Source organism: Cupressus sempervirens, chromosome 4 (genome assembly GCF_028749045.1).
Source record: "Cupressus sempervirens isolate cs-2001-9-10 chromosome 4, ASM2874904v1, whole genome shotgun sequence".
In the NCBI taxonomy this organism is placed as follows: domain Eukaryota; kingdom Viridiplantae; phylum Streptophyta; class Pinopsida; order Cupressales; family Cupressaceae; genus Cupressus; species Cupressus sempervirens.
Window position 1 is genome coordinate 652262871 of NC_143121.1, and position 23489 is coordinate 652286359.

The 23489-nt window shown below is 34.5% G+C and overlaps 1 protein-coding gene across 1 annotated transcript; it reads right to left on the reverse strand.

Annotated features, from left to right (window-relative positions):
• Nucleotides 1–19492: 19492 nt before the first annotated feature.
• LOC149562931 (F-box/kelch-repeat protein At3g27150-like) lies at nucleotides 19493–20996 on the reverse strand. The gene is made up of 2 exons (XM_089826376.1): nucleotides 20120–20996; nucleotides 19493–19931 (listed from the first exon to the last, which is right to left on the reverse strand). Exons 1-2 carry the CDS (start codon nucleotides 20860–20862, stop codon nucleotides 19859–19861), a joined length of 816 nt encoding a protein of 271 aa, XP_089682502.1. The 5' UTR covers nucleotides 20863–20996; the 3' UTR covers nucleotides 19493–19858.
• Between the last annotated feature and the right edge of the window lie 2493 nt (nucleotides 20997–23489).

Below are 23489 nucleotides of genomic sequence, written 5' to 3' on the forward strand. Positions count from 1 at the left end.
GATGTATGCTATGGTATGTACAAGGCCAAATTTTGCACATGCAATGGGAGTCGTTAGCAGGCATATGAGTCATCAAAAAATTAAACATTGGAATGCAGTCAAATGGATTCTCAGATATTTGAGAGGAACATCCAATAAGTGTTTACATTTTTGCAGCTCTACTACTAATTTACAAGGCTATGTTGACTCAGATTTGGCAAGGGATATTGATACTAGCTGGAGTTCCATAAATTATGTCTTTACTGTTGGTGGGGCAGCTGTAAGTTGGGTTTCTAGGTTATAGAAGGTTAATTCTTTATCCACTACAAGGCAGAGTATGTTGCTGCTACAGAGGCAGCCAAGGAGATGATATAACTTCATTTCTTCTTGGAAGAATCGGGACACCCTCAGATGGATAATCATTTTTTTACAGATAGCCAGAGTGCCATTCATCTTTCCAAGAATTTAGCTTTGCATTCAAAGACAAAACACATACAATTGTGGTACCATTTCATTTGGTTAGTTTTGGATGATGGATAGTAAAAGCTAGATAAGATCTATATAGATGACAATCTAGCAGATATGGTTACAAAGGTAATGACAAGGGAGAATTTGAATTCCTCTTTAGCTTTAGTTGGTCTTCTTGACTGAACATGAATAAAAGAACAGTAGAGTCCAGGGTGATTTGATCCAGTTGGCACCCGATGTGGTAGCGATATTGCTAAAGGATCAATCTCCAAGTGGGAGATTGTTGTCTAGTGTGGAGTCTGCTTAATCCCCAAGTGGAAGATTGTTAGTTTATGGTGACTGATCAATGAAGTATTGTACATAATTCATAAATTCTTTGGGGTTCGGGGTAGTGCCCTAAAAAAAAAATTGGGTCATAGCTGACATTGTGGCCGACATATGGCCGACATGATGTAACCCTAAAATGGTAAAAATACTTGTATAAAAGGGCTTAGGTTTAGGGATTGTTTTATTATTGTTGTGATGCGAAATTGGTTCTTGTGGTGGTATTGAGATATAAGGGATTACAGGTTGTAATTGTTGAAATTTACAAGTGGGAAGATTTACTTCTGAGAGAGGGGGTGAATCAGAAGTAACAAACTTTAACCTCTAAAACTTTTAACTAAGATCAATCACATGCATATAACATCTCTAATAAACATGAAAGTAAAGAAATGCATGAAAATAGATAACACAAGATTTTGGTCACCCAAAAATCCTCCAAAATGAGAAGGTAAAACTGGGGTGGGGATGACACCCACAAATTATCACTACAGCAATATGTAACTGGTTAAGGTTACAAAGTTTGACCATTATCAATGGTCTGCCCTATTAAAGGCTTTATAGCCTAGTAAAAGTGACCTAATTAAAGAATTTACAAACACTCACTTGGAATGTTACCCTGTTAAAGGATTTACAACCCTGTTAAGGATTTACAATATGGTTGCTAAAACAACCTATCATCATAGGATTTTTATTCTCCTAATACAATGGTTATAAAGTGTAGTAGAATTTCTTGGCCTAATAACTTACAATCTTCAATTGCTAGTTCTAGATCTGTATTCTACTCAATTTGATCTGATCCTTCTTGATTTGATATAACTCTATTCATAGTGTTGATACTCTGTTTTGATCAACTTGATTCTACAGTGTTTCTCTTCCTCTAAGTCCTTACACACCTTTTGCTTCCTTTAAAACTTTGCTTAGCATTCTTTCATGCATTCCCACATGACTTCTTACTCTTCCTCTCAATAACAATTATGGGGTTTCAACCTCCTTTTAAAGGCTTTGAGACTTAGAGTTAGGTATGAATCTACGATCAAGATTCATCCATCTTTCCTGCTCAATTCTTTCATATTTCCTGATTGGTTGCATGCTTTCTCCATTTTTCTAATTGGTTGCATGATGATTACATAAGAAAAGTAATAGATTTGATCTTATCTTTTAGATCCTTCAAGATTCATCTTGAGTTGGCTCAACAATGGTTTACATCTGAATTTGTGAAGGCACAAACTCATATGTTGATTATGTATTACTCAACACTTATTGATTACTGATGCTTAGCACATATAGGATTTCTATCATGCTCGGCTCCTATAGTAACTCTTTCTTGTTTGGCATCTATAGTAACTCTATCTTGCTTGACATCTATAGTGACTCTGTCTCGCTCGACATCTATAGTGACTCGACATCACTTATCACTCGACACTTGAAACTAGCTTGGCACCTGTTGATTTTTTGCCTCAGCACATACTGTAGCTTAGCATCTATATTTTACTCAGCATCAACCTTAGAATTTTCTTAAGTGTGTTGACACTCAATTGTCAAAACCAATCTGAGACCAACAATCTCCCCCTTTGACATGAGTGTCAAAAACACTTAACTAAACATTATGAATCTGATCTTTATAATGAATATGATCTTTATAAGTATAATACACATCTTGTTTTGCATATGTATAAAACTTCAAAAACTTGTTCAAAATTTTGTAGAAGACTATATACCTCAAAAACTTGTAACTCCCCTTGAGCTAATGTGCCATTTCTGTATCCAAAATCCCTTATACTAGATTTGTCTCATGCTAATTAATCTAATACTATTTATCTCTGCCTTGTCATTCCTTTCCTTGTCTGCTCTATTTCTACTCTATTTTTCCTCTATGTCTGCTCTGTGTCTGCTCCCCCTTTCACACATCTCCCCTTGCAATTTTTGTATCCTTTTGGCTTTATCTCAGAACTCAAAATTTTATTATCTCTCCCTTTGGGTTTATTATCTCCTCCAATTATTAAATCTACCCTCAATTTATTTTATATCTCCCCCTTTTTGACATTTATGTCAAAGGGTTATATGAATGAATTGAATACTTAGCCAAAAAGATTTATTTACCTCCATAATGATCTTTAGAGTAGCATCCCAATTGTCTAATGCAATTTCTAGTGCTTTAAGTTAGATGGTTGTCTCTGTTGCAAGGTGTACAAGGCCTTCCAATGTAGAAAGATTGGGATCTTTCTTCAAAACATTCTTTGCATAGGCCATCTCTTTGTGCAAAACTTCCATGTGAGGGGTTATGGCAGACTGTATCTATATTAATTTGGCCTTGGTGTTAGCCTCATCTGCTATGAGTACAACTAATTCCTTCTATGTGTGAAGCATTGTAGCAAAATGCTTCTCACTTTGAGCTAGATCCTTTGCTAGCTATGTGCTAGATATTTTGAGGTTCCTCTCCAAGCTCAATATCCTCTGGCTTGTTTCTTGTGTGAAGTATGAGGAATCACACAATTTGGAGTACAGTGAGAATATGTTCTCAAGAACTGCTTTCACCTTTTCAACCTTTTTAGCTAGTTCTACTTGTGATAGTGTTATTTCACTAGATATTTTCTCATTTACCTTCATCTGGAACTTCTTCTCAGACCATTCAATAAATTTAGCATTAGTATCTAGGTCTTCATTTTATACCTAGTCCACTATGTTGGATAGTTTCTCCATGATGGGCTTTCTCTCATCAGGTACTTGCAAGCTGAATGCATCAAGAAAGATGTCTTTGATTTCAATCGGTGCTTGCCTTTGCCTATACTCATTCCTAAGTATCTCTTGCTTCTTCTTCTTCTCAAGTGCCTCTTGCACTTCATTGATATGTTCTATGTTCATTTTTTTATAGTCATAGCTTGGTATGACTATCTCCTCATCAAGTGCAAGGTCTCCATAGTGAAGTACCCTTGCTACCTTGGTAGAACTCAATCCTGGTGTTGATATTTGTAGTGGCACTACATCAGTGCTCTCCTGTGTTGTTCTAGTAGGAGTCCCTATAGTAGGCAAATTGACTAAAGTTTGGATTACCTCTTTTTCCTTCTCCTTAGGGCTCTCTTCCTTGTCTTCTTTAGTTCTACCTTGATCAATGATTGTAATCAAAGGAGGTGCACCCTAACTTTGTACTATAGGAGCAGAGGTATCCTTCTGTCCTATTTTCTCCTTTGCTTGCTCCTTGGTAGTTGAAGTTACTATCACTGTGGAATCAACCTTAGCATATGCATCTTGTGTTGGTTGCTCTTGTGGTTGTCCACTTGTAGCTGTTGGAGTTTTTGAAGGTGATTCTTGTGGATTCACCTTCTCCTTGGTAATCTCAGCTACTACCTTCTAAAGTTTTTCTACACTAACCAAGACTGGATTGGTACACAACTGTGCTTGCAAAGTAGTCTCATGAAGGATCTTTTTGAGATCCTCTGTAGTTAATGGGTTAATGTTGTGACTAGAGGTGTTAGGAACATCCTTTACAATTATTGTCTCTACAGATGTAGGTGTTGCATGTGGAGGACTAGGTGGTCGCAGTTGTGTGTCTTGCACACTTTGTTCCTTTTGTTGCTCTTCACCTTTCTGTGTTTCCTTTTTCATTGCAACTTCTTCCTTTTCTTTCTCTTCTTCTTCTTCCTTTTCATTTTCCTCTTCTTCCTCATCATTATTTCTTCCCTCAAATGGATCTTCTTGTCCTTCCTTTACTGTAGTCAACCCATAAATCAATTTCCACATTTGTGTGGACTTCTTCACAACATCTTTAATTTTATTTTGCAAAATACTAAATGCTCTATATTTGGGTGCAAGTTTGCTCCCATGTTTCTTGCTTGCCTTACTTATTTGACCTTTTGTCAATTTAGGCATCACTCAAGCCAATGTTGACTCTCTTATTTTCTTCTCCGTATTTAGGCAATAATGCTATTTATTCTCTACAATGGAGTGTAGCTCCTTAGGCATAGTGTTATCCAGTTCAAGTGGAGTATTCTTGAACTTGGCCATCATAGTGTAGATTGACTCTTCCACTATGTTTTGCTCCTCTCTACTTAACTTATTGAAATTAATAGTTTTCAATCTAGACAAGTCTACATTATCCCTAATATTGTCACAAATATTTTCTAAGTCAGATTTAGTGGTGTGACTTACCACTCTGAGTTGTTCATTATCATCAAACTTTGTCCTCTCTTCATCTATTTCTGGAGGTGCCACATATTTTCTCCTCTTTTTCTCTAATGGCCCTCCTTACTCTGTAGCTTTCTTCTTTTCCTATTCCTTGGCTACCTTTTGTTGTAGCCCTTGTATCTGCCCTTGTGGTGAATCCGGTTGGGCTTGGCTTAGCCTTCTTTTTCACTTTTGGTTGTGCAGCAACTTGTTTCTATTCTTTCCTCTTATTGGGTTTTTCCTTAGGTGTTTCCTCTTCTTGCTCGACACCTTCTTCTTCTTCAACATCTTCACCTATTCCTTATATCAGTGCTAATGGTCCTTGCCCATGTTCCTCTTCATCATCTTCTTCCTCTTCTATAGCCCCTTCTCCAAATTTTGCTTTGAGCTTTTTCACTAGTTTGTCCTTTTTCTTCAATGTAGAAGTAGTCTTTAGCTCCATATCTACTTTGGATATCACCACATCATATGTGCCAAAATGTGAAGCACTCTTATCTACCTCTTCTGCTTATGGCTACAGATGCCTCATCAATGTTTATCTCATACCCGAGAGGTCTAAGCCATCTTACCCTTGGTATGGCTTCTTGAATGTAGGTATAATCAATGTCAACAAGAAAAAAAATATCATTTGTGTGTTTTTCCACAAGTGAGACTAGAATCCTAAGTCTCTGCTTCATTGAATTCTTGAAATCTTCAAAATAGCTAGTCATTAATGTCTCAAAATTTGCCCCCATTTGTTCAATGTATTCATTCACCTGGGCTACTATGGACCTATTTGTTTTCTAGCTAACTTTTCTAAAAGATGGCAATTCATTCTGTACATAGAAGAATATACATATCAAAATTGCACCAAATTTTCATTAGGCTCCCTTTGTTCTTCTTATAGCTCACAAATTTTCATTTATTTGCTGCAGTTGCAATTCAGCTAGATCATAAGTATAATCCTTTTTAACAAGTTTGTAGCCAACATCTGCTGCAATGCATGGTACACTATTGAGTCTGCTAGATTGGTAAAATTTGTGAGATATGACTAACAACAAAATCAACAAGAGGATCCTTAATGGTATCTATGGTCATGCCTCTCTTCCTCCATTTGGCTCCAGTATTCTTCTCAATGGCTTCTTTGGAGTCACTTCTTAGGGTCTTAGGTCGATCTAGGGTTGGATACCATGTTACCCTGTGAAGAATCATTTTTGATATCTTAACTGGGCCATCTTCTAACCACAAGCTACCATCATGTATCCTACTCAACACAATTCTGATCCATTCAGTCTTAAAAATAGTAGGGAACTCTAGGGCACAGCTTAAGCCCTTCCTCTCAACAATTTGATATTCTTCCTTCAAAACTCTATTTTCACACAATCTATCATATGCTTCCCTAATTTCCATGTCTCCAATAGCACCTATTTTATAGTTATAGCATCTCCTAACATCTTGCACCATTACTACCTTAGGAGGAATTACGAATAGGGCTCCAACTAGGTCGTTCTTGTAAACAACTTCAGGGATAGGTCAAAAATCGGGTTGCTTAACTTTATTTGACACTAGTTGAACTTTAAACGACTCTTTCTCTTGAGGTTTCCTAGAATTGGAGGCCATTTGTGCTAGGGTTTCAACACAAAGAAATTTTAAAACTACGTAGCTCAACACTAGTATAAATACCTTGAAATCAATGAAGCTTTTCTGAATTTGTGTAGAAATCTTCTCAAATGCTTGGAACACTGCTTGGAAATCGTTTTGCGCTCTTCTCATCTTTTTTGTTTTGTTCACAATGCTAAAAAATGATTCAAAATGCTAACATATACCCTTGTTTCATAGCATTTAATGCTTAGTGCATTTACAGTTGTCCACTTGGCTCCTTAAACAATTCTGCTTTACTCAGCTTCCATTGTCTTTCCACCATTCAACATATACTGGAGTTTCCCTTACTTAGCTTAAACTAGAATTTCTCTTCACTTAGCATCCACTACTAACTCAGCTGCAACTAACCACTTGGCTTCTATTGACTTTGGCAAACAACTCGGCATGTACTAGATCTTTACTCAGTATCTAAAGGCAACTTGGCAACACTTGAAATTTTAACTTTGCATCTCTATTCATGCTAATCTCTCCTTTTTAGTATTCACTTATCTAGGAACTGATGTATGATAAAACTTTGTATATCAGTTCCACATACCTTCTTTTGCTTAGTTGGATGAAGTGTGACCACTTGACCTTTTGGGTGACGTGATTCCTTCATTGGATGTGCTACTTCCATCTTTCTTCTTCCATCTCTTATTCATTTCTCCTCTGATGTGTTCAACATATACCTTCTCTTTTCCTTAGTTGAAATCTAAGATGGGTATCTTTGACCTTGTTGGACAAATTATGCTATATGACCAGTCTTCAAGCAACTGAAGCATATATTTTCGCTCAACCATCTTCTATAGTTTCCACTGAAATGTGCTCTTACACAATTTTCAAGGATGTGTCCATATTCTTGATAGTAGTGACAACTATGCCTGGTTTTGTAGTCCCAATTCTAGTGATATCCATGATTATTTGTCCTTGTTGGATGATTAGGTGTCCACATAGGCTTTGATATGCACTCAAAAGCTTTATGTCCATACTTCTTGCAATTGTAGTAGTGACCTTCAAATCTTGGTGTCCTAATAGCCCTAGTCTTGCATTCATGTGCTTGATGTCCTTGCTTGTTGCACTTGTGATAGTAACCCATGTTCTTAGGTTTGTCATGCTGATGGGCTTTCTTGCTCCTACACACATTAGAGGTATGTCCCTTTTTACCACAAAAATAACACGTTGGTTTAGTGTTCTTACCTTTTTCACTTCTTTCTTTTTCAGTCTTGGATGACTCTCCTTTTTCAGTGCAGGTGTATTCTAGCCCTAAAGTATCATTGCTAGCTCTTGTGATTTCAAAATCTATTCAAAGTACTTGATGGCTTCATTTGGTTTGTTGAAGCTCTCTATAATCTCCTTATCTCTTTTCAAGTCATTTTGTAGTTGTTCATTTTCCATCTTCAGTGTGGAGATCTCAATGTCCTTGGCATTCAGTTCAAGATGTGCATTCATCATCTAGCTTAGGGTGTCTAACTGCATGTTGAAAATTCTTGCAAGCTCAATTGACTTTTCCTCCAACCTATTGACAAGGTTTCTCTTGTTATCTTCTATCATAGCCTTATCTTCAATGGCTCTTTTCTTCTATTCAATCACTTCACAAAGCATCATGGCTTAAGATTCTTGTTCAAGCTTGAGAGTTTTGATCTCTTCTACTTGGGCTCTATTCTTCTCCATCAGATCTGCTATTTCTACATCAAACTCCTTGGAATCTCCATTTGTAAATACTTTTGAGGTGTCAATCTCCTTGTACTATGTATCATTCTTATCTATAGCAATCTCTCTTCTTCTCTTTAAGGATTTCCTCAGTTCTTCCCTGGCTTCTTCTAGAGAATGCAGAATGAGATGTATCTCAGTTTCTTGGTTCTCTATGATCTTCCCAAGTTTGTAGACTTCCATTTCTAGATCTTTTTCTCCAATATGTAAGGCTTCTCCTTGTGAGAACTTAGCTCTAATAACAATTGTTGGAATTTACAAGTGGGAAGATTTATTCTGAGAAGGGGGGTGAATCAGAAGTAACAAACTTAAACCTCTAAAACTTTTAACTGAGATCAATCACATATTGAATCTAACATCTCTAATAAACATGAAAGTAAAGACATTCATAAAAATAGATAACACAAGATTTTGGTCACCTAGAAACCCTCCAAAATGAGAAGGTAAAATTAGGGTGGGGATGACACCCACAAATTATCATTGCAGTAATATGTAACTGGTTAAGGTTACAAAATTTAACCACTATCAATGGTCTACCCTATGAAAGGCCTGCCCTGTTAAAGGCTTTACACCATGTTAAAAATGACCTGGTTAAAGGATTTACAAACACTCACATGGAATGTTACCCTATTAAAAGATTTACAACCCTATTAAGGATTTACAATATGGCTGCTAAACCTATTAGAAATGATTGAAAAGATCATGAATGAAGAGAAATGGAATTGGTAAAGAATTTTTCAATCATTGTTTTGTCATTGATGTCAAACTTGCTACTTGCAAGAATTACAATTGCTTAAGTGATCCAAATACTATCAATTGGTTGATTGACAAGGAGGTGGCAATCAATAAGATGTAACTAGAGTACCTAGAGAAAGGTTGAAGTTATGATGTTGTAATGAAGTATAAAGATCAGCTAAGCCATTGATAAAATACTGTATTGATGACATACTCTAAGATACAAAGGATGGACACACTGAGACACATCAAAGATGTAAGGATTAACTAAGTTCATTGGAGAGAACCGAGCTAGCTAATAAGTGCCGAACAGATTCTCAATTGAAGTCGAGCAAGTTCAACTTAGTGTGTGCCGAGTGAATTCAGGTGCCGAGTGAAGATCAGGTGCCGAGTAACAAAGAATCCTTCAGGTGTCGAGTAGCAGAAAAAGATAATGGATGCCGAGTAAGTCTTCAAGTGTCGAGAAAAGTAGAAAATGCTATAAGTACTGAGCACCAATAAATAATAGTAGAAGCTGAGTAGCACAAAAGGAGCTGAGCATCAGTAAACCAATGATGTCAAGTTGTTGCATTATTTGTTAAAGTCAAAGATTCGCCAGATCAGCAGTGATACATTTGTTACATCGAATTTTGTGAATTAGTTGGATGATAGGGATGATGAGAAGATGTCACAGAATTCTATGGAATCCATGCAAATCATTTTCAAGGTGAATGTTAATAGATTTATCATGAAGTTTCTAGAAGAAGCAAATTGGAGGGAAAACAATACCATTTTCTCAAGAGCAAATTAAGATTTGAGCGGGAAATCAAGAACAGAACTTCTTTATAAGGAGTTACAGGTCAAAGATTAAATGTGCATGCATGAGAGGGAATCAGTCATAAGTATGATCATGCGAAGAAGCCAAAAGGAGTAAGAACAGAGCATCATGACTTTGAGTTGATCAAGTGACCATAGAATGCATTGGCATAACGAGTGAAAGAACTCAAGGAGACAGATCTTGAAGGGTGAACAAGTTGTCAGCGCTGCAAAAGAGGAAAAGCCAAGAAAATTAAGAAGAGAACTGAAGAGTGATATGAAATTTGCACAGTTAGGGTTGCAATCTATATTAGGTCAAAACCCTTCTAATACTTTCTTACCATTGTATTAGATATTGAAATCTTACATTGTTAGGTTAACTTAACAGCTAGGTGGATAAGCCTCAAGAAAAGGATAAAGAGATCCCTAGGAGAAGGATAAAGAGATCCTTAGAAGAAGGATAAAGAGATCCTCAGGAGGAGGATAGGAGATCCTTAGAGAGGGATGAAAGATTCTTTTGACAAGGTGACTGTAAATCCCATGGACTTGGGTGAGCCTAACAGCTCTATGTAAATCCTTTAACAGGGTGACATTCCAAGTTGAATGTTCTTAAATCCTTTAACAAGGTCACATTTAACAATGTGTTGTAGCCTTTAACAAGGCAAACCATCAGAAGTGGTTGAAATCAATTGTGCAATTACTTTGTGGGTATCATCCCCACTCCAGTTTTACCTTCTTATTCCTAGAAGGTTTCTGGGTTATCAAATCCTTAGTGTTATGGTGTGATGCATTTTTAATTTTCATGGTTGTTTAATGTTCAATTGCATACATGATAATTTCAGTTAAGTGCCATTAAGGATGTGTAGAAATAAGATTGTATTGGACATCATTGGACCTTGGATAACTGATTCACCCCCCCTCCCCCTAGTTAATCTAAAGAATTCTAACAAAACCAACCTATCATCATAGGTTTTTCATTCTCCTAATACAATGGTTAGAAAGTATAGTAGAATGTCTTGACCTAATAACTTACAATCTTTAATTGTTGATTCCATATACTTGTTCTACTCAATCTGATCTGATATAACTCTGTTTGTAGTTCTGATACTCTATTTTGATCAACTTGATTTTGTAGTGATGCTCTTCCTCTAAGTCCTTACACCCCTTTTGCTTCCTTCAAAACTTCACTTAGCATTCTTTCATGCATTCCCACATGACTTCTTACTCTTCCTCTCGATAAAAATTATGGGGTTTCAACCTCCTTTTAAAGGCTTCGAGACTTAGGGTTAGGTATGAATCTACGATCAAGATTCATCCATCTTTCCTACTCAATTCTTTCATATTTCTTGATTGGTTGCATGCTTTCTCCATTTTTCTGATTGGTTGCATGTTGATTACATAGGAAATATAATAGATTCAATCTTATCTTTTAAATCGTTCGATATTCATCTTGAGTCGACTCAAAAATGGTTTACATCTAAGTTTGTGAAGGCACAAACTTATATGTTGATTCTGTGTTGCTCGGCACTTACAGATTACTAATGCTCGACACATATAGGATTTCTATCTTGCTCAGCTCCTATAGTTACTCTATCTCGCTCGGCATCTATAGTGACTCAGCATCACTTATCACTCAACACTTGAAACTTGCTCGGCACTTGAAGTTCACTTGGCACCTGTTGAATTTTTGGTTTGACACATACTGTAGCTTGCCATCTATATTATACTCAGCATCAACCTTAGAATTTTCTTAAGTGTGTTGATTCTCAATTGTCAAAACCAATCTAAGACCAATAGTAATCATTGGATCGTAATAATATTAGACTTGTTGTTTGGTGGACGTAGCCCAAGGATTGGGTGAACCACATTAGATTTTGGTGTCTTGTGTTCTTTTCTATGTGATCTATTATTTTCTATTATTGGTTATATTTGAATGTAATTGTTATTTCTATCTGTGGTTTAATCCTAACACATAAGAGCCCATCTCTCATGAGAATGAATGGAACACAACACTTATTTCAACTAGGTGATGCTCATAGAGGCGAATCAATGAGTGTTAATTATCCATTCATTCTCATGAGAGATGGGTTCTTGTGAGCCACTACTCATCAAACATAGGTCAATGAGTTTGATTTTAAAACCATATGGTTGAATTCTGAGAGCAATATCACAATCTAAGTTGTTGTAGAAAATATCGCCTACTTACCACCTGTCATGTCAAGTTATACACTTAATGTCTAGTTGTACCAACTTATATATATATATATATATATATATATATATATATATATATATATATATATTCATCTTTATATGTTTTTTTGGGGTCATCATTCTCCCAACATTACAAGCTATATTGTTTAAGAAAGCCAATGCATTCACGAATAGGTTGTACCATGTGGTGGTTTCCTTATGAGTGGGATGTGTGAATTGTAGACCTAAGCATTGTATTTTTTGTTAGATTTCCTTGTTGATTAGTGGCATTGTGATTTCATTTGAAGCTTTCAAATCTTTGTGAAACAGAGAAATATTTTTTTTAATGGATTTTCATGACATGATTGAGGCTTTGTTGTACCAATACCTATCAAATATGCATCATATTTCATTATATCTACTATCTTCTTCTTTCAATGTGATTTGATGGAGTTTAGAGCAATTTTGGAGAGTTGTTCCCCTCCTAGTTTTTCTTTGAAGTTTGAATTGAACATTCCATCCCATAGAAACCAAAGGGACACTAAAGCAAGCCACATATTCAAGTATCAAATTAGGATATAATGGTAATATCTAGAAATAATTAAAAACATGTTCTTGAAACAAACAATAGTATTGTTCTTTAGGAGTTACTCTCCATATCAAAGTTAAATCCATTTTATTTCTTTAGACTGTTCATACTAAAGAATGTAAGTCGTAGAAGGTAAATTACATTTTAAGAGAGGCTTGATATTTTTTATACCTTTTTCTTCTCTCTTTCCCATTATTGTAGAGATCATTACATTGACATCCTTATGGTTAGTTTTCATAAAAGTTGACTTGAAGTATTAGATACAAATGTTTATTAGAAAAATAGTCTTTGTTACTGAAATATTCAATCTATATCATTTATTCACTTAAATGAGAAAATATATATATATATATATATATATATATATATATATAATTGGAAAAAATCAAAAAAATAATTGAAATGATAATAATGAACACCATAGATGCTGATAATTAGGAGATAATTTCTACATCAAGTCAAGTTGTGATATTGCTATCAGGATTTAACCATGTAGTTTTTTAGTCAAACTCATTGATCCATATTTCATTAATAGTAATTCAACATGAATCCATCTCCCATGAGAATAAATAGAACACTTAGCACTAATTGGATCTAGCTGGAGATCCTAGTAGGTCGCTCATCCCAATACCATAGATCCTCCTCTATCAACCTTACTCCTCTAATCCATCAATAATATTTTAGATTAGATAGCTAAAATCTCTTTCTACTAAATGATTTTATTGGTCTGGAGACCAAAGCTTCCATGCAACTTTTATTATTATTATTATGTTGTTGTTGTTGTTTTTTACATTTCCAGACACATTTTACTTCTCCCACCACATCGAGCTTTGAATATTGAGAAGAAAAATGTAATCTTAAAATGAACAACATAGACAAAAAGAAAAGAAAAATAGTGATATGGAGCTTAGGCAATGTAGAATTAATGACACTCATAACCATAATCACATACAAAAGATCGGAATAATCCACCACAAAGGATTCTTTCCAACAACACCAATCTTGTATGCATGAACACATCTAATTGTGTGAGTTTGGCCTTCTCTCTAGTCAATCGGTCACAATACACCTCAAAAGTGGGCATTTGGAATCTAGGACCCAAGGCATCGGTAGTGGAGTGAAAAGTAGAAAAAATATATAAGTGCCCTTGAAGCTTAGAGAAAATCAAGTAAATGAACTCACTATCAATCTTGTTCTTCCCACAACCCTAAAGAAAAGATCCATGTTGTTTGAACTTCATCAAAATGTCCTCAATAGTGGAAAATAAATCAGGTACCAATGATGTCAACTTTACCTCCATTTGAAGTATTATAAACTCATTAACAGTTTCAAACAACCTCTCAAACTTGGTCCAAATCTTGCGAGTATTACAATCGTCAAGATGAAAGAGAAGATTGTCTATAACATACAATGATAACAATCCCATAGCCTATTCCATGTTGTTCATGTGTTGCATAACCTCAAAAGGACGTGTCAACTGAGGTTGAACCTCATCCAAATAGGACCATAACACTCATGATCTAAGACAACGAGTCATATGGCCTTTCCAAAGATGGTAGTTATGCGAACCAAGAGGGTCAACTAAAGAGGAGTCTACTATGTTGCATGTGGTGCCTCAACTGCTATGAATTTTTATTATTATTAATGTGATCTTTCAAAACTAGATAGAAGATGCAAAAGTGTTTTTTTTTTGTATTTTTTAATGTAGGTTTTTTTCATATATAACTGAAAGAAAGTAAAAACAACCACCCCCACCCACCCCCCCACACACACACACATAATACATATATTAAAACCCTAGTACACTTTGGAAAGCAAATACAAGAAAGAGTGCTAAAAATACTTCAATGTGAAATCATGTGTACCATAATAAAATAGTAATGAAAACTGAAGAGAATCTAGGTAGTTCTCGAGAAAAGCTTTCATGTACTTCTTTTGGATCAAAAAATGAAGCAAAATGAGCAAGTTATGCCCCCTAGAATGCAAGAACGATCATATGGCTTTGGATGAGATTTTAGGTATCAAGATGGGGGAAAATGCCAATAAAACCTCCATGAATTGGGCTCAAAAAGAGTTTTCTAGTGATATATAATATGCCCAAAAATTTCTCTATATGACCAAGATATCACAAAAAAATCCCAAGTACCTTGTTATGCCAAAAAAATCCCTTTAAAGGCTAAAAATTCAGCACCCTACTAGGCCTGTATATGACCATGGGTCGGGTGCTTGGGGTTGGTCAATCAGTTGGTGGTGTGATGGCTGAGAGCTCCAACGGAGGTGGCAATCGAGTTGTGTGTGGGTGATGACCTAGTGGTGGACTAGCAAAGTTGTGGCCAGGCGGAGCAAAGGTGGCTTGACTGATGATGGGTGGAGGGTCACGGTGGTGTGGTGGTCGTTGAGTGGTTGAGAGGTGGCATTGTTAATTGAACACCGAGCACATTTTTTATAATGTGGTTTTTTATTTTTTTGCAATTTTTGTAATTTTCCACCTCAGAATGTGTGTCGAGGGTCATACAACCCTGGCATGCAAAAAAATTGCCACAAAATTGACCTATCTCCAAAATTAAAGTGGTTTATATGGAAATAGGGGTTTTTTGGCACTACAAGCTGAAAAGTGAGGTCTATTTTTGGCTCAAAGTGCACCAAAAATTAGTGACCCCCTATTTCAATTTTAAAAATGCCTGAAAAATACCATATCTAAACCAACAAACCCTATTTCTTTGTTCCTTCAAAAATCTAAACAAGTTGCAGCAGATCTAGCTCTGATACTATGTAGAATTTGATCAAAAGAAATTCATAGAACCCATAGAATACAAAGTGCATGCAAGACCATGTCACATAGAATTAGAGATGAGACAAATACAAAGGTTTTTCTCTAACAATATGCAATATTGTATTACCAGCCAAAAAGAATGAATAAAATCTACAATGGATCAATCCTTATAGGAGATCAAAAAACCAAATAGGAAACCCAAATAGGTAAAAAGACATTTAATAATTTATTTAATTATTAAATGACTAATGCAAGTGCATGAAAGAAAAATCTTAAGAAGACAATAAAGTTAATTTAATTAATGCAATTAAATTAATACTTCAAAATTTTTATGGGGACATCATTTTTTCTTTCAAATTGATCCATATAAACTTAAAAAAGATACTTCAATTGCAAAATTTACTACACTTTAAATGTGTCAAATTGTCTTATAATTGGAAAGTAGAAGTACATAAATATACATATTAAAAACTCTTTGAGGGGTAGGTGTCGAGCTTAATTGGTGGCCTCCAACCCTTGGCCTACCCTTCTATTTATGCTTTTGAATGTGGTTTCTACTAACTCTAGGTTTGAAACATTGGATAGAGACTAGCGAGCATTCACCGCATGTAAGGGGACTGGAAGTGTTTGTTTCTAAAATGAAACTCCTATGTATTTTTTTTGCATTTTTTTAATTTGAATACCTTCTAGGGACTATGCTTCATTTATTTTCAAAATTATTTATGTTTTTGGGACAAAAGTGAGAGAATTATAAATCAACTATTTTATTGATTAGGAGTCATTTTGTTGTTAAAAAAATGGTGCTTAGATTTGTAGTTTAATTAATCAATTATGTTCTTGTTTAGAAGTCTTTTTTAAGTCAAAAGATTGAAGTCTCTTTGGAGAAGTTCATATTTATGAACTAATTTCTACCAAACAACAAATCTATTTTTCATTTTGATAAAAAATATTATTCCTACTTGTTCCAATATGCAGGGACTCCTACTTGACAAAGCTCTTGTTTATATGATTTTTTTTATCATGAGGAGTTGTTTTATGTTTAAAAAATGTTCAACTACCTTTTTTAAAACATTATTTGAAACTTTATTAGAACTAGATTTACATGGCAAAGGCGTTCGTTTCAATCAAGTGATTATCTTTGGTGCTTCCAAAATGACTTCTTATGATGCCCTCTATCGTACAACCCACCCACTTTGTTTTCTTATACTTTAAAGATGGGGTGATTGCCAGCATGTTAAACAAGTGTGTATATCTCTCTCTATAAATTAAGGTCAATTTGAAAGTAACCCAAAATCACGTGAATAGAAGGTGGATCAACACATGACAAAGCACACAAATGCTAGAACTTCAAATTTTGTTTATTTAATATTTAATTATGTTGAACTATTGTTGTCAAAATTGCTATAATCATGTTCAATAAAGCCATTAGTGAAAAAAATGTATAATCAATTTCAAATATTTTCTTACCACCATTTAGATTACAATTTATCTTATGCACCACATAATATTTTTCACTACTATATGATCAATCAATTCTCATATTTAATTTTTATCTATAAGAATTTTTGCATTCACTAATTTTAGTTGCAATGAATAGGATAGTATTTTTTAAATGAAGTAAAATTACAAAGTCATCATTATCTTTTTCAATTCTTGTTAATATATATCTCATAAGTTTCTTGCATTGCTTAGCATTGGACTTGACCTTCCTCTTATGTTTGATGGTAACATAAGGTTGGTATTTACCTAAAGTAGACAGATAATTTATTTCAACTCTATTTTATTTATATGTACATTATATCCTTCATATTATCTTTAAAGTATAACATTTCTACTAATTATGACTTGTTTTATGATTGAGTAACATATTTTATATACTTTACACAAAAGTGCATTTATTTTCTTTGTACTTCTTTATTTCCTCCCTATGTGCATGTGCATATATAATTTACATAAGAAGCCTTAAATAACCTATATAGTTTTCATTTATTTTGATATCTTTAACATAGGAAGACCTAAACTTTTTTTTTTGCAAGACATCACTTTAAAAATATAAATTAAGAAAGCTACAGATTCAATCTAGAAAACTATTTAATCATTTTTCCTTTTATCATAATTCTTTTCATTTTACAATATTCTTTTTTCCCTTTTTACAACACTATTCTACTTTGGTGTTTAGCTAGTTGTAAAGTGCCTCTAGATTTCGTGCAATTTGTAAATATTGCAAGATTCATTTGATGTTTATCCACTTCTTGACAAATCTTCAATATCTTCATCTAAAGTTCGTATCCATAAAATATGTTAAAAAAAATCTTAAAATTTTACTTTAAAAAAAAGTACAACCACCCAAAAAGAGTTTGACTCATGATAACGTCACCAACAATATGTTTCAATTGCTGCACTAAATGGATCATTCCTATATCTTTTTAATCTACATACATTCTTCACAATTTTTTTATTAATTGTTCTTTCAAAAAATCCTCCCACTGTATTCTAATATAATAAGCTCAATCTCTTAAACTTCCAAGATTCAGATCTCAAATAATACAAATATAATTAATCTTTAATTAAAATTTTATAAATAGTAAAAAATTTATTCTCTATCTTTATAAGAAGTTAATATTATTTATTATTGACATTTTACAACACATTAAAAAAATTGCATATTCCATTCTCAAAATACACGCTATAATCCTAAAACCAAACATTATAATAAATACTATTGCTTCAAATTAAACAAAGAATTTGTTTTTTCATCTTGTTTTGTTTAAATAGAATAGAGATCATGTTATCTTCAGAACTGATACTCTAATAACATCTCATTTCTGATGATTTGTCAATTATTAATATTTCTAAATTTAAATGCATATTATTTTTTATCAATATTTTGAATCATCATTTTCAATGTATCAAAATGAACAAATAATAAGAAAGCTGAAAATTATTACAAATTTTTGAGTTTGTAAAATAAATATGTTTTCTACTCATAAACTCAATGGTGAAGTAATGATAATGAAGTCTCCTACAAGAATGTATTGAAATGTAATTACCATCCAGCAATAATAATAAAGCAGAAGCATGAAAACCTGTTTGTGCACATTAACTGTAAACAAAATTGTTGTAAAGATGAAATTTAGTAGGGAACTTACTAGACTGTGATATTGCTATCAAGATTTAACTGTGTGATTTTAATTCAAACTCATTGACCCATGTTTCATGAGTAGTGATTCAACATGAATCAATCTCTCATGAGAATAAATGGAACACTTAGTACTCATTGGGTCTAGGTGATGCTCAGAGGGATGAAGCACTGGGACTTCCTGGGAGGTCACCCATCCCAGTACTACTCCAGCCCGAGCGCGCTTAACCATAGAGTTTCCTCCATGGTTAAACCCAAAGCTTGCAACTTCATTTGCAAAACCTTCACCAAGTGTTGTGCCTTATGAATCGTTCATTAGAAAGCTCATCAATTGATAAGTAGGAGATAATTTCCACAGGAAGTCAAATTGTGATATTGCTATCAGGATTCAACTGTGTGATTTTGAGTCAAACTCATTGACCCATATTTCATGAGTAGTGATTCAACATGAATCCATCTCTCATGAGAATAAATGGAACACTTGGCACTCATGGATCTAGGTGATGCTCACAAGGGTGAAGCACTCGGACTTCTCGGCAGGTCACCCATCCCAGTACGTCTGAGCGCGCTTAACTACAGAATTTCCTCCATGGTTAAACCCAAAGCTTGCAACCCTATTTGCAAAACCTTCACCAAGTGTTGTGCCTTATGAACCATTCATTAGAAAGCCCCTTAAGCTCATCAATTGATAAGGTCAATGAGTTAGACTCAAAATCACACAATTAAATCCTGACAGCAATATCACAATTTGACTTGCTGTAGAAATTATCTCCTGCTTATCAACTTAATAGACAACTGAACCTAGAAAGTTAAAAAAGAATGTATGTCAATGTCAGCTATTGACAACAGTCTGCAATGTATGTCGGCCTGTGAAGAGATCTAAAACATCTCCTCAGATTAATTCAATGCATAAAAACTAAAGAGTTTGAGGATGTTGTAATGCATTTTGAAGATGTTGTAATGCATATAAATTAAGAGAGTTTAAGAGAGATTTCTAATGCAAGAATTTATGCAAATAATTACTGTACAATATTCATCACTTATCAAATTTTGTGCATACAAAATTATGTTTGCCTAAAGAAGGAGAAATGAGATCTCGAATCTGATATTTGCCTGAGCAAACTAAAAGCTGTTATGCAGATCTTATCCCATCTTTACATGCTCAGACAAGAACACTAATTTCTCTCTCACCCACTGGACTTCAAACTTGTAGAAGAAAATGTAATCTGCAAATAAACAATCTACTAAAGAGAAAAGAAAAAACTTTAACCTGGAGCTAAAGCAATGGTGAATCAATGGTGCTCAGAATCATCATCATATACAAAAGATCGGAATTGTTCGCCACAGAGGAGTCTCTCCTACAACACCCATTTTACAGGCATGAAAGAATCTCTGAGGCTCCACGCCATTGATGTTGTCCAACTTTGCAGGCCAGAATGAGGGTCCTTCAAACACTTGCCAAACACAATTCTCAGAAAAGACTCTACTACATTCGCACAATACTTCAGAGTGGTGACAGTCTACAACCCACAATTCATTCCCAACAGGATAAAGCTGCTTCTTTGAACTAATTTTACTGTTCAAATCAGGAACCCTGTCTAAAAAAATCCAGTCCCCTGTAGATTTATCGTACCTGAGAAGCTCTCCAGAGGGTTCCGCAGTGGACCATTTTAACATGTAGAGCTCGTTTTTCGACACAGCAACCGTGAATCGCTCTATGTCTCGAGGCAGGAATTCGGGGATCACAGTCCAGCGGTTGGTCCCGGGATCGAACCTCTCTGCGGCGCGAAGCAGGGGACGAGAACTGATAAACGAGGGTATGACGAAGAAATAACCGTCCATGGCAAAACCCTTGCGAAGAGCATTTGGTTGATTCATCGCAGGAATCCTCTCCCACTGCTTGGTCCGCAGATCGAGCCTCTCGGCTTCAATAAACTTCATCGAGCCGGAACCCTTGATTGGAAACCCTCCGGCGACGTAGAGGAAATCGCCTATGACGGCGCTGGAAATGGAATTCAGATTTCTCGGCACAGTCATGGGCGGCAAGGGTTTCCAGCCATCGACTCCAGGGAAATACATCGAAAGGCTTTGCTGTTTCTCGGAATTGAGCACCAGAGCCAGCACTGGACCTAAATCGGGCGATATAGAGATTACAGAAATTTGCCCTCCCGTTTGGGGAACTGCCAAACAGAGAAATTGCTTGTCTGAGACGGGCCTTGCGAGCCACTGGAATCTGCCGTTGTCGAATGTATCTCTGGTTTGTACAAGGCAGATTCCTTCAAATACGCCGTTCTGACCAAGGGGGAAGATCGTATTTACCAGTTCCAGTTGTCGCCCTTGTCTGGAAGTTGAAGGCAGTCGCGCAAGCCACAACATCTCTTCTCGTCTTTGTAAAGATCTGGAGATTTCTCAGAGGTTTTGACGGACCTCTTTCCCCCAATTTGCATATCGTATTTAACACGGTTCTGGCTTGCTCTGCAAGAAATTTCGGTAGAAACAAATGAGATGTCACATCTGGATCCATAGAAAGTCATCAGCAGGACAATAAATTTCAACAATTTGAACAGTCATTCGATGGAGACATCCATATTTAGATAAGAATTAAAGAAAGCGAAATCTGGTGGATCGATTCCACGACACAAAACAAAATGGATAGCTTTACATTCAATTTGGTTGAGGAAGAACAGAAAAGTAATAGCTGGGAAAAGCATATTATGATTGAATGATCTCAGAGATTGTTGGAGCAAGGATTTAAAGATTTCTAAGAATCTGAAAGCGAACCCTCGCCCTGATCGAGTTTGGGAATGCTTGGTTACTGGTGCAAACACAGCTTTGATGGATCAAGAATGTAATCTGAAATGTTCATCCAAAAATACAATTTATTTTCATAATAGAAAATTAAAATAGTCATAAATTGAAGAAATCTGATATTAAATCATCTAAATTGTAGATTGATCTTGTTTACTCTTAAATCAATTCAATTTGGCCTAGAATTATATATCTTTGACAATTGAATAGGAGAGAGTAAGAGTGACAATTTTGATTTATTCAAATTTCAAAGTTTAGTGAGATGATTTTGGTGGTAGTTTTGGTAGGTGTATTAGTTTCAAAAAAAAAAGTTGAGTGTATTTATAGAAAAAAAATTTGTCTCAAGAAAAAAAAATATGTATCATTATTTAAAAAATCATACCCATTTTTCAAACCATTATTTATTAAGTACTAGTTTCTTCAAGAAAAGACAATCTTTTTAAAACCTAGCATTCATTCTATTTTAGAAATGGCGACTAGTTATGTCGAAGAAAATATATGTAGAGATGAATATAAACTTAGGATGGGAGAAAAATGATAGAGAGAGATAGATTGAGAGGCAAAGGGAGAGATAGATGTCGTTAAACAATGTTTGCTTACTTTGCAATTAATTTGTCTTCTTTGTTAATAATCATTATGTTGTCTTTATATTCAAAGATCTAACTCCTCTCATTATCATGAGTAAAGTTGTACTTATAATCTAGTATTCTTTAATAGAATAACAAATATGATATATATTAAATAAGAAATATATGATGGTGAAAGGAATGATTTTAATTTTCATTAAATACCCTAGACACTAAAAGGTTGCATCTAATGAAAATAGCTAATAATAGAAATATACAGAGTAGAATAGAGAATTGTAGCTAAAGCTAGAGGGGTATAGAAAGCTAGAAAGAGGTAAATAGTTATAGAGAGGTAGATACAGGTTTGAGAGAGAGAGAGAGAGAGAGAGAGAAATGTTATTTTCAATATATCTTTTGCATACCTATTGCACACCAATATGTGATCACCAATATGTGATTGCTAGTTTTATGTATGTAAAATTGTGGCTTTTATTTTGCTTTAGATTTGGGCTTAGAAAAGGCATGGTATGTTGAGCCTTAGTCTTGGATCTCAAATACAAGGTCATTTCAATATTTAAGAGGAAAGGACAACTTTAGACATAGGTCTAATTATTTTTTTGCAATCTTTTTTATGAAACTAAAACTCATTGTAGATGATAATGTCTACTTTTCAAATATGTAGTATTTTTTGGGGATTGGATTTTTCATCTAGTTTTTTGTTAATTTTAAATAAAACTGGTCTAAATAACAAGCTTTCATATTTTTAATAACTTTAATTTTTTATGTTTCTTGTAAAATAATTAGATGATATAAGCTACTCACAATTTTTTATGCAATGAAAAAATTAATTTTAAAAAAAAGAAAATATTTAGGTCTAATAACGATGGTCACGGATGAGGGATTATACAATGCATGGTATGGTCCTAAAATAGGACTTTTATATGGTGCTTTTTAGACATGCCAATTGAAAATAAATTTGTGTCATTTGAGTATTAAAGAAAATTACATATTTAAAAATTAAACTCAAATTTTTACAGTTCATATTACTGAAAATTTTAAAGAGTTAACATTTAAGTGTTCCAAGTTTCTAGATCAACTAAATTTGAGAAAAACATTTCCACTTTTTGGACAAAAATGGATAAGTTATTGTGCCCTTCATTGTGATATTGCTATGAAGATTCAATTATGTAGTTTTAAAGTCAAAGTCATTGACCCATGTTTTATGAGTATTGGTTCACAAGAACCCATCTCTCATGAGAGTGAATGGATCACAACACTTATTTCAATTAGGTGATACTCATAGACGTGAACCAGTGAGTGTAGGAACACAATACTTATCTCAACTAGGTGATGCTCATAGAGGTAAATCAATGAGTGTTAAGTATTCCATTCATTCTCATGAGGGATGTGTTCTTGTGAGCCACTACTCATCAAACATAGGTCAATGAGTTTGACTTAAAAACCATATGGTTAAATTTTGAGAGCAATATCACAATCTGACTTGTTGTAGAAAATATCTCCTACTTACCACCTTTCATGTCAAGTTGTACACTTAATGTCTAGTTGTACCATTCTTTGTTGATAGCTTTTTTTTAAAAAATTAAATTTTGTTGACCTTTATATGTGATT